The sequence below is a fragment of the Acanthochromis polyacanthus genome, chromosome 21 (assembly GCF_021347895.1).
Source record: "Acanthochromis polyacanthus isolate Apoly-LR-REF ecotype Palm Island chromosome 21, KAUST_Apoly_ChrSc, whole genome shotgun sequence".
In the NCBI taxonomy this organism is placed as follows: Eukaryota; Metazoa; Chordata; class Actinopteri; family Pomacentridae; genus Acanthochromis; species Acanthochromis polyacanthus.
In genome coordinates, this window is record NC_067133.1 from 6174982 (window position 1) to 6187093 (window position 12112).

The 12112-nt window shown below is 39.1% G+C and overlaps 1 protein-coding gene across 11 annotated transcripts in view; it reads left to right on the forward strand.

Moving 5' to 3' along the window:
• Positions 1–12112, forward strand: part of rbfox1 (RNA binding fox-1 homolog 1) — a 275224-nt gene that overhangs the window by 196394 nt on the left and 66718 nt on the right. For all 11 annotated transcript variants that reach the window (XR_007938784.1, XR_007938783.1, XM_051941397.1 and 8 more), the window contains one exon: positions 7899–8192. Coding sequence is in view for 9 of the 11 variants with exons in the window: in XM_051941397.1 (XP_051797357.1) it covers positions 7899–8192 (294 nt within the window). In the remaining 2 variants the exon portion in view is untranslated. The remainder of the gene's footprint in view (positions 1–7898; positions 8193–12112) is intronic.

The following is a 12112-nucleotide window of genomic DNA, read 5'->3' on the forward strand; positions in this document are numbered from 1 at the left end:
AATCCATATTCTTTTAACTACAGTATATCTCCATTCTTCTTCTGACCTTAGCCAGGTTCATCGTTTCACCATGACAACAAGAGTTCCTCAGATTAAAAGACCCTCGCCAATGAAAAATGTATTTTATGGTCTTGTCAACAAGCTCTAATTGTGTTTCCATATGTTTGAAACCGCATCAAGAACATGATAAATAGTCCATGTCATGGCTGAGCATTTCCATTTTGAAACTATAGCACACTGATGTCAGTCTTAAAGGCATGTAAATGGTTTCAGACAGCCAGGGTTTCATACGTAACAAACCAAAGGAACCGATCCTGTCAAATAAATACATGACCATTCTGCTACATCGACCTTTAGGTGACTCTGTATAGTTCCGTCTTCTTGTTTTTGTTCTTTTCCTGCTCCTTCAGAAATGGCTCCAGTTCCAACAAATATGGCTGAATTAATCCAGTATTACAAGTTGCTATTGTGCAGTGCAGAGTACATTTACCATTGCTGAGTAGACATTGAGTGAAGAGAGATATAGGTGGAGATCGACGCAGAAATCAATTTGCATATTCATAAAAGAGACAACAGGGAATTATTGACAGTTTGACACAGAGATTATTTTTCCAGGTGCCCAATTAAAGACTTATTAAGACGAGATTTGACCCTAAAGCCTAGTATTTACTGAACCCTAACCTAACCAGAATGCTCTCACAAACAATATAGTCCAACAAGTCTGGACATTCCATTAGAAAACTCTTGTAATGCTCAGTTTGGAAGATGCAGCAGGACTTCTTGACAAGCTTCTGTAGAATATTAAAAGTTGCCATTTGATGTATTGGGCCAGAGTTGGCTGTAAATGAATTTTTATTTGCATTAGGGTTGCACATTGTGTAGCAAACTGGCACATGACAAGTAGACCAGATTTACATAATTTCTCCTCAGGTTTATCTTATTCTCACTGCTGTGGCCTGAATAAATATATTTTAACTAAACCAATTATAAAATATAAGGGCATTAAACATTTCGTTGTGGTAAATTTGTGAAAATGAGTAAACTAGAAACAAATGCACTGAAGAACACCTTGAAAGCCCACTGATTAATGCATTATATCTCGTTTGTTACGCCGGGCGTATGTGCCAGAACTTTATCTTGGCAAATAGCAGCATCCATCTGCCTTGTACTTGTGCACTGGAAACATGGACTGCCAGGTTCAGTGAGCACAGGTTTTAGTCCATATTCAGGCAAAATGTTGAAAACCCTGGCTGCCTAACTGTCACACCAGTACTTCAGGATTGAGGGTGCAGTCACTGCAGCTGGGTGTTATTTGCCAAGAAATAGCTCCAGCTTCTCCTGCAACTCCAAATTTCATTTTCCCTTTTTATTTGAGTATGGATAAGACAAACAAGACATTTTTCAATTTACTTTGTGGTTTCCTCCCACTGCAGAGCACTGGTCTAGTCTTTTTATATCATGTACAGAAAAGATATCAACAGTATTTCTCAACACAGCCCAGTTCAGGGGCCAACCCAACACAACATTTAGTCACCGATATCTGGAACTTAACGATGCAGTGTTTTACTTTATGATCAAACGACAAAAGTCAGACAAAAAATGACAAAAAAACAAGACAAAATATTACAAAAATGAGACCCAAAATGATAAAAATGACAAACAAAATGACAAAAATGAGAAAAGCGACATAAAACTAAGCAAAGAAGAGGCAAAAAAGTTGACAAAAAGTTACGAAGCAACAAAAATGGACAAATGACAAGAATGAGGCAAAAAACACACAAATGAGACAAACAAGACAAAAATGGCAAGAATAAGACAAAAACAAAAAAATGGCAAAAAGAGACACAAAACAACAAAAAATGAGACAAACTGCAGAAAACAAAACAAAAACAAGACCAAAAAATGACTAAAGCGAGAAACAAAACGGCAAAAAAGTAGAGAAACGACACAAGCAAGACAAAAAAACACAAAACGACACAATTGACATATAAGGAAAAAAGCAAAACAAAAGTGAGACAAAAACACAAGCGAGACAAAAAGGAAACACATGACGACAAAACTAGAAACAAAACAACAAAACATGAGATAAACGACAGAAGAAAAACAACAAAAAGACAAAATATTACAAAAATGAGACACAAAATGACAAAAGAACAACGAGCAATCTAGCATTTTACTTTATGATCAAAACAACTTGTCATGGTCTAGAAATTATTTTAAATTTATATTAAATTTACAAATTTCCAATCTGCAGTTAATGTCTTCTCTGTATTTTTTACTCTTTACAAAGTCGGGCCAGATCGGACCCTCTGAGGGGCCGGTTTTGACCCGCGGGCCGCATGTTTGTCACCCCTGATCTAACTACTCATCCAGTTGCACATGTTTTTAGGGATGCTGCCGTCACCACAGTGAGCACAGTGTTGTCATCACTGACGGCTACTGTTCTGAAAAGCAAGCCCAACTTGTATGAGCCGGACCTTGCAACTCTTTGCATCATCTGGTAAAGTGTTCCGGGAGTTGCGGCTTTCTTGAACAAATGCAGGGCGACAAAAGGCTACAGTAGAGTCTCTCATGGTAGCAAAATCAATATGCTGTAAGATTTTGTCAGAGAAGAAAAAGGACATTTAAATCTGAAACTAAAGTAGTATTCTGGAGTAAAATAACACGCTGGGAAGTTACACAGAGATATTTCCGTCCTGAAAAGGCAAAAAAAAAAATCCTTCCTCTCCCTGTATTCAGAATTTTAATTGTATTCCTTCAGTTGCCTCTGTGAGTGTGTGTTGTGCATGTGGTTGTATGTGTTTGTGTGTACAGTGTGTGTGTGCGCGCGCGTGTGTGTTTGCAGGGCTCTGCCACGTAAAGAATATTTCAGCCTTCTAAATGTGGTTCTCATTACACAGCAGAGCATTTAGCCAAGACTCACTGTCTGCATCCCTTTCTCTCCTTCACTCTCTTTTTCCTACATATGGCTGCACCTCTTTCTCTCTCCTTTCCTCACTAAGTAATGGCTGAAACATAAATGTCCCACAGGAATAACTTCTCTCACATTCACACTCATGCACACGTACACAGCACACACTCTAAGTGTTTTGGGAGCGTATTCACTTTCTTTCCTTGACGGGGCAATAGGGAAGGTTTTCACTTTAACCCTCTGAAGCCCAAAAACCCGCAGATCTGAAAGGCAGGAAATGAACAAAATCACCAAAATTACACTTTTAAAAAAAAAAAATAAATCAGAGGCAGGGAATGTAAAACAGAATAAAACTGCAGATTTTTAACATTCCAATGGTACTTGAACGGATGTGCAGTTGCATCAGGAAAATTAACCGAACTTAAGGTTAAAATTGTGACATTTCGTAAAGTATTTCATGACTCGACATGCCTCATTTACAGATGTCACCAAAAATAAACCAGATCCTGTAAAAACTTAGAGGTAGAGACAAGACAGCAAGATATATTAGGAGGAAAATAAAGCATACTTGATGGATACAAAGGCAGTTTAGAGTCGAGCATGTTGTGTTTAGTTAATTTAGTGAAGCCTCCTGAGACCCAGCCCATTCATTTATGTCCACCGTAATGGACACTTGTTTTTGATCTATAGTCAAGTTTGGGCACACTTTCTCCTTCAAATGAAGTGTGTTCAAACTTTTGACTGCTAGTATATAACAGGTCATTGTTAAGTTTAATTGTATGGACCATAGGAATGGACACAAACTCTGCAATTTTCTGGTAGTATTCTGCTCCCCTCTGTTGAGAGGCTGCTGATTTTTTTTAAATCAAAATCTTACATATTCTCCTTTTAAATGGTTCCCTTATTTGTTTTTTGTGAGTTGTACCCATGCGCTTAAAACTTAGACTCTTTATAGCTTTGCTTTGAGCTCATTACTGAGGTTTTTGGTTGCCAGAACTTGTAATCGTTGGTTCTTCTTAAAGCATCTTGCTACAAATATGGGAATACTCGAATATATAAGATATACAGGCTTCGTTTCAAACATGTCAGTGTTTGGTAATTGTTTCCTTTTGTCCTGGGAGCCTATATGAGCGCTGACACCCCACAGTCTTCATATTAACCTGCAATCCATATCTGGTTAATTACATCTGATCAGGCCTGAGCATTCCTACAAGTATTATGAAGTGTGGCAAACTTGGGAGCTTGCAGACTAGTCAACTAACATGATGTGTCGCGGGATGATACTACAGTGTGGGCTCTGCTTATTCTTATTTTGCACAGGAAGGGATTGCAGCTTCATAATTGACAGGGTGGGATAGCCTTGATAGCTTCTAGCTAGCGTCCACCCATAGTCTAAATACATGCCGAGGTTAAGCGGTAATTCTAAAATGTCCATAGGTGTGGCTGCTACTGTGCTGGTTTGTCTCTATATGTAGCTCAGTGATAGACTAGCAACCTGTCCAGGGTGTCCACCACCTTTACCCTTAGTCAGCTAGGATAGACTCAAACCCTCCTGCGACCCTAATGATGACTAAGCGGTGTATAGATAATGGATGGATGGATGTTGCCCAAATAGGGCGTCACAGTGGTACAGTTGTTAGCACGGTCGCCTCACAATGATGCGGCTCTGGGTTTTAGCCTGATGGTTGACTGGAGCCTTTTCATGCAGAGTTTGGACATCCTCCCATGCGTAAGGGTTAGAGTTAGGCCACCTGACTGTTAATTGCAATATTTTACAGTGACTGCAGCACAAAACTGGAACTTCTGTTCCACATCAGGAGAGACCCACTTACCACGTCAAGCACAGTAGTACACATCACCACCTTTCTTATATCTCCTGTGACTGTTATATGATAATGTAATACATTAGAACATTAGATTATTACTCATGCATTCATGTAAAAGCAGGATATTACGATTGTAGTTACTCGAGCCAACTGTCACTCAAAGAAACAACAAAGAACTGGAATACGCACACTTGTCATTTGTGCTTGACTATATTATGTATGTGGGTGTGCATGTGCCATTAGGTTGGTACGTCGCTGATGTAGAGTGCTCTTTACAATCCAGCGGAAATCCCTGCTGTTTCAGTGATGGATAAATTGGTCCTTATTAGGCAGGACAGCTTTTCGAGTACGTTTCCTCTACTTGGAGTTGACCAGTGCGAGTGTGCGTGCTGGCAGTTCTGCCACAAATGCAATAGAGTGGAGTTCATTTAACAGAATCATTACGGGAAGAAATAGGGAGCTTTGACTGAAGAATAGACAATTAAAACAACTATATGCTCATCAGATTTGGACTGCAAATGCCAGCTAATCCCTGACACCGACTAAAACATTTATTGAGGTGAAAATTATATATTGTCAGTGTTTGTTGTAAGCTTTTAGAAGATGAAAAAAAGTATTCGATTGTCCATCTTTTTGTACTCTGACACTGTCAAATAATTATGGTTTGAACAAGACAAATTACTGAAGTTCTATCTGCAATCTAAAGGCTGAAGTTGCAATGAAAAGTAATGTGAACTTCTCTTCTTAAAGTCTTGCCAGCAGTGAGAATGTGAAAAACATGCAAAATTTGTCCTGTGCCAAAGGAAAGCTCACGGAAATAACTGAGCCCTCTGGGCAGCATTAATGGGCTCAGTCAGTTTCGGAACAGATTTCTTAGTAGATTGTGATGTTTCTTTTGCTGACATTTGCAAAAATGTCAGGGGCTTAACAAAAAACAACAACATTTACCCTCCGGGAAAATTAACCCCTTCCACACCAATTCCCTGTACCCACACCAGGCCGTATGTGTTATTAAAATGCTACCCATGCTGTTCGTTGAAGGTTGCCAAGCGTGGCTCACTCACTGAAGAGGCTGACTGGTACTACCCACTGCTAAAATGGTTGCAGAATATGTTGTGCTTCATTTTGCAGTTGAGAATTTCTGCAATGGCCTCAATAAGTGTCTGTCTCATTGTTGTCATCATAACAATTACAATAGATATTTTCTATATCACCAAAATCGATAGTTACATTTTCTCTATGTATGTTTTTGACAAAGTAGGTTCTGCCGTTTTCCCAGGAGACCTAGGATGGATGGATGGATGGATGATGGATGGATGGATGGATGGATGGATGATAGATGGATGGATGGATGGATGATGGATGGATGATGGATGGATGGATGGATGGATGGATGGATAGATGGATGGATGGATGGATGATAGATGGATGGATGGATGATGGATGGATGGATGGATGGATAGATGGATGGATGGATAGATGGATGATAGATAGATGGATGGATGATGGATGGATGGATGATAGATGGATTGATGGATGATAGATGGATGGATGGATGGATGGATGGATGATAGATGGATGGATGGATGGATGATAGATGGATGGATGGATGGATGGATACTTTATTCGTCCCCTTCGGAAAATTCGGCAAAAATCACAGCAAACACTTTAAAGACATTTAAAGAAACATGGAACAACCGAACTACGCGGACTTGCTGCCACACAGTCTCTTTTTTAGAAATTGTTGTGTAATCTTGGCCAAGTGATTTCGATTGTTTATCGTACTGTAATAGTCCTCTTCTGCCAAGCTTCTAAAGACTGTGTGTTATCTTGTTATTCTGTATTTGTCAGCTAGGTAGCAACATTCATGGTGCCATCTATAAATGTCACCTTTCCACCACCTTTTCCACTCATGCATCACACATGCTACGTCTGTGCTTCACTGTTGGGACTATGCATTCGCTGTTGTTGTTCTGGCCGAGTTTACACCAAATATACTGAGCCCCATCAAAGCTGAACAAATTCACCTTGATCTCATCTGACTAAAAATGTTGCCCGCTGTATTCATTGGAATTCTTTTCATGTAGTTTTTTTAAAGCAAATTTCATCTTGCAGTTTTGTGCCGAAAAGCAGTCAAGTTTTTTTTTTTATCTTTCACTCCATTCATAGATGTTGGTGTTATGCAATGCCCTTCACAATGTCTGAGCTGTCACAGAAGCTCTGGTTTTGATAAATAACCCCTGTGCCGAGTCTGAAGCACCTGCCTGTGTGGTTTTCAATGTTAGATTGTGCAGGTAACACACTGTTCGTGACGTCAATGACGGTGTCTGCCACCTGAACCCAAAAAGGGAGTTTTTGTCACAGGAAAGGAGCCTGATTATTAAAGACTCTGAAACTTATTATGCTTTTAAATACACAGGAATCCACAAGTAAGCCTGCACTCTGAGTACTCTGTTGGGATCACAAGGAACTACAAGGCCTTTAAGATCCAAGCTTGGTTAAGAAGCACTTACGCTAATATGTTGGAAATATGATCTTGCCCAATAGTTCCTGTTCATACTTTCAGTGGTTTGTATCGTTTAGAGGCTTTAGTTGGAGACAAATATAAATGCTCACTATGAAATAGGCCACTTTCATGAGCTGCACTGTAGGCTCTGCGTAGATTTAATGCATGAGTATAAATCAAGTATTAGGAGAATTTTTGCATTTTGAAATTCTGAAAATGTGTCATTTTTTTCAGTTGGATTTTAAAAAAAAATAACTTGGGTGCCAGTGATTGATGTCCACATCAAACTTTAATCCACCCATCACTTTTAGCTTCAAATTTTAATCTAATTTCACGGCATTTCATTTAAACATTTCACTCTGAATAAAAATCGTCAAACAGCTGGTGGTATTAGACAAAATCAGAGGATCATCAGTCGTTTTTACATGTTTTTTAAATTAAATTTAAGAGTAATTTATCTGCATAATTGTGGTGATATTTATGCAAAGGTTCTCACTCGTTCCACTTTCTGGTTGTAGAGGTCTGCCACTGTCAAAAACAACACAGTATTATGGGATTTTTGATGATCTAATTGTGATGTTCAGAAAAGAAAGTGATGCGAAATGTTGGAATGTTGAAATGATTCTTATGAATTTGCCTCTCTTTGCCCACACAGGGTAACCAGGACACACCAGCACCCCCGGACCCATCCATGGCACAGGCTTACCAATCAGCCCAGTTTGCCCCCCCTCCCCAGAACGGCATCCCAGCTGAATTCACAGCTTCACATCCCCATCCGCATCCACACTCCCACACACATCCACATCAGCACCCAGCAGCACCACAGGACTACTCTGCAGTCCAGGCCTCCGTCAGCGAGCATCCACTCAACATGTACCAGTCCTCACAAAGCCACAGCGAGCAAAGTGGGTCAGACTCCGGCAGTCAGACAGTCACCGGCACAGCCACAGTAAGTGATCTAGGGGGGAAGCTGGTATTTAATTGAATTTCACAGTTTGATGTTTCTGTACTATACTGGGGTGTTTTTAACATTAATAGTATTCACCTAAACATTAAATCCTGCTTTATGTTGTAACAGGTTTATTTAATACAAGACGGAGAAATGCAAAACTAACATCTTAGTAGTTTTGTATAGCTAGGCAGGTTCAAATTCAAACAAGAGAACAGATGGTACAATATCTTTCAATTAAAATAAGACGAAAAGGACACCTTCCAGAAAAACAAAATCAAAGTCCAAATCAATGCTCTCTAGCAACCGTACCTCTCCCCATCTCCCTAGACCCCAATTACAACCCTTCTACCTTCTACAGGGCAAACGCTGAGCAACAACTGAGTAGAGTGCCTATATGTAGACTCTCGATTGTCATATCCCGATAATAAGGTTTCCGGATCGGAACTGTGTGGTAGATCGGAACTTCTGCCACTACCCAGTTCCATGTTTGCCACAAAGACACGCACAGGTTTGATTGAGGTTTTTGTACGGGTTTAAGCCTGATTCCAGTCTTTATGGGAAGCTGGACCATCTACAGTATGTCTATATTTGGTAACCAGAGACGAAAATGAGATCCACCCCCTTGTCTGTCTGTAGGTTTGAGGAGCATGCAGTATGTCCTAAATATCCTGGTGGGTTTTTTAAGAAGTTCTGAGAAATATTGTTCTTACTGATGTGCAGCAAACTTGTAAGATAAGTAGTAGGAGGGTGTTCTGAAACGCAAGCAAGGCTATTCCTCAATCTGCAGGTACAGGGGTGCAAGACTGGATAATCACCAAGAGGCTATGAAACTTGATCAGGATCTGGAAGCATGGGCTCGTAGGATTAAATCATAAGGCAATGGTGATTCTAAAGCTGGATCAACATCACTCTGGGACTGAAACTTTATTGGGATCGAGGGAATGTAGCTTTAGAACACACAGTACTTTAAAATTGTGTAGAGAAATATACCCTGAAAGTTCTAATTGAAAAATCTCTGTATATATGTAGTTTGATTCAGTTATTCAAGGCCAAAGGACAAGAAGATATTATAGTGTCTGACACTGATCTTGTTACCTATAAAGGACATAATGATCCAAAATAACATTGTTTTGAAACCATTGTTTCTGCGGTATTAGTACGAATCAAGAAGTTTTGTGCTTTCAGATGTTAAGTGGTTAATGCTAGTTAAACTTTTGAACTCGTGCTAAAGTCACATCTACTACCACAAAATCAAAGGTTGGTCTGCAATGTTTTTACACTACAGGTAAACTGCATCCAATATTAAAATAGTCCCAAGTCTCAGAGGTTTGATCCTCAGAGATTTGGCTGTCAGGTCCCACCAGTCTAAATTAACTTAACCAAACAGATAAACATTCCAAGAGTTTGTTTGAACTGTACCAAACAGGTTGCATGCCAAAACTCTCAACCTTATGTAGTACCTCAGATTTTAGGTCCCTAAAAACCTCAAACTTTCACACCTCAAGTCACTTTTCCTCAGTCTTTTTGAATGATTTTAATGTGTTGATTGAAAACAATGACATGGGGAATCCCTTCTTGATTGAAAAAAACATTTTGTGGTCAGCAGCAGTAGATGTTATGTAGATAGTAGATGTTTTATCCCTTTTTTTTAGTTCAATTAAATTTTATTTATATAGCACCAATTCAAAACACATCAGTTTGCGGAACTTCACATGATAAATTAAAGATCTTACAAGTTTTAAACAGAGGACCAGACAAATCCAAAGTTTTCAATGGATTCCCTGGTCACTTGTTTACTGCTTGGTTTAGTACACTGGTTTATCTTGTTAAGCTTCAGTGTACCGCCGGCGGTACACCTACTAATTTGCATAGGAATTTCAAGAATGTCCGACGGCTGCAAACACGATTATACAAACACTATACGCCGATGGAAAGCTTAGATTCTCATGAATCCGCCGGTATAAACCACTGTCAGATGCGATTACCACAGCGGGTGAGAAAAACACATTTGTCCGACAAAAACGAATATTCATCCATCCGTTCTCTATACACGGCTTCAAAGCACACAGCGCGACTCACATTTCCAGGTTTATTATTACACACAAAAAAAAAGATTCCACAAAAAACGGCCATAATCCAACCTTTTACATCCAGATGACACAAGCCAGTAAACTATTTTGTCCAAAACATGTCCTGAAGTCGGTATAAAATCCCCGAATCGGTCATTTTCAAGGAAATGCACCTCGCGATGCCCGTCCAATATTCCCTGTATTTTTCGTAATTTTTTAAATTTAAAAATAGAATATTAGTGATTTTTTGTACTGAAAACGGCTGGAATTGACTGAAGCTTAAAGGGTTAAGCAGGTATTTCAATCAATGTTTGAAATACTGTATGTTAATTTATGCCAAGCTAACAGATTAGTCTGCTAGAGTAGATGCAGGTGATGGTGAGTTCATCTCAGTTTCTATTCCATAAAACCTTGGTTTGTGCACACATTGTGGGACAGGACAACCAGATTTGCATCGTGGCAATTTCACAATGAACTATGGAAAAGTCCCTCAGTAAGGTCTGTAGATATGCAGACTCACAGAAAGGCCACTTGATAACAATATCAAGTCTGCATTGACGATTTGAAAGCCAACCGCCTGAAGTCCTCACGTACTTTGCACTGTGGAGTCCGTGAATCCATGAGTCTGGAGATTGGAATTGGGCTCACGTCCCCTCAATTGTGTTTTTGTTTGGCTATACAGTATGTCTAGAGAACAGACGCTACAGTGTTTTTCTGAATGTTATCTGATCATCACTCTAACACCCCAGCTCCCCAAAGACAATTACCAGTGATCTCTGGGGCCATTTTTGAGCAACTGTTCTACTAGAATTCATGCAATTTAGAATGCTGCATATATAAGTGCAGCTTTATAGGCAACAGAAATCTCACAAGTCATTTGTTCTCTGGGTTTATAACTAGGCTCATTTTCATGAATATTTATCACACCATTGGTCTTAAATGTCATAAAGATAGGAGTTATTTTACAAAGGAATAACGTGTCCTCTCTGCACTGCAGAAATGCTTAGTTTTCCTTTTCTTTCTTTGTTGTGATTTCACACTTAATTCACACATGGGATATTTATCTGAATCACAGATTAAGTTCTTTGGTTATAATAGTGTAACTACAAAAATAATGACTTTTCTTCAGTCTGTGTCTATACATAGCAAATATTAATCCGATTATTATATCCCTCTTACAAAAAGAAGGTAAATACTTGTGCAGGCATTCAAAAAGCATAAATAGCATGAGTAGATGGTGGTGTGACAGCTGAAACACAAGAGATCTCTAAGGATAACGATGTTTTATTACCAAATCAACAGCAAAAATTCTCCCATATAGGTCTGCCACACAAGAAGGCTCCCATAATGTGTGTCTGAGGACTGCAGCCTGATAAAATGTTCACTAATATATTTTGCAGAAACATAAAACTGCAAGGAGGTTCGTAACATTTTCCACACAGTCCATGTGAAATGCTGAGGCCAGAATAAACTAAAACTTACTGAGTTGTAGCTTAACTGAGTCAATGAACTATGAGCCGTATTAAACTGTGACAAAATTATCAGTCAAGAAACACAAGCAGTCTCATGTTTACGTAGGCTTAAAGCAAACCTGCAGGTTTGTCAACCTTATTTAAAAACAGAGAAAAGTTAAAGGTTAGTAAGTATTGTCTGTTACCTCCTCCAGTTTCAATTGTACAACAGTTGCACATGCGCTGTTATGCTCTGAAGTCAAGAGGTTTTACCTGCAAATAAACCACAAACGTGGCTTTCTGAGGCATGTATTATAATGTATTGACCAAATCCATCACATATTTTCTTTATCTGGCTTTAGTAAGCCTAAAGCTTATTTTGTGCTTGATGCATCCA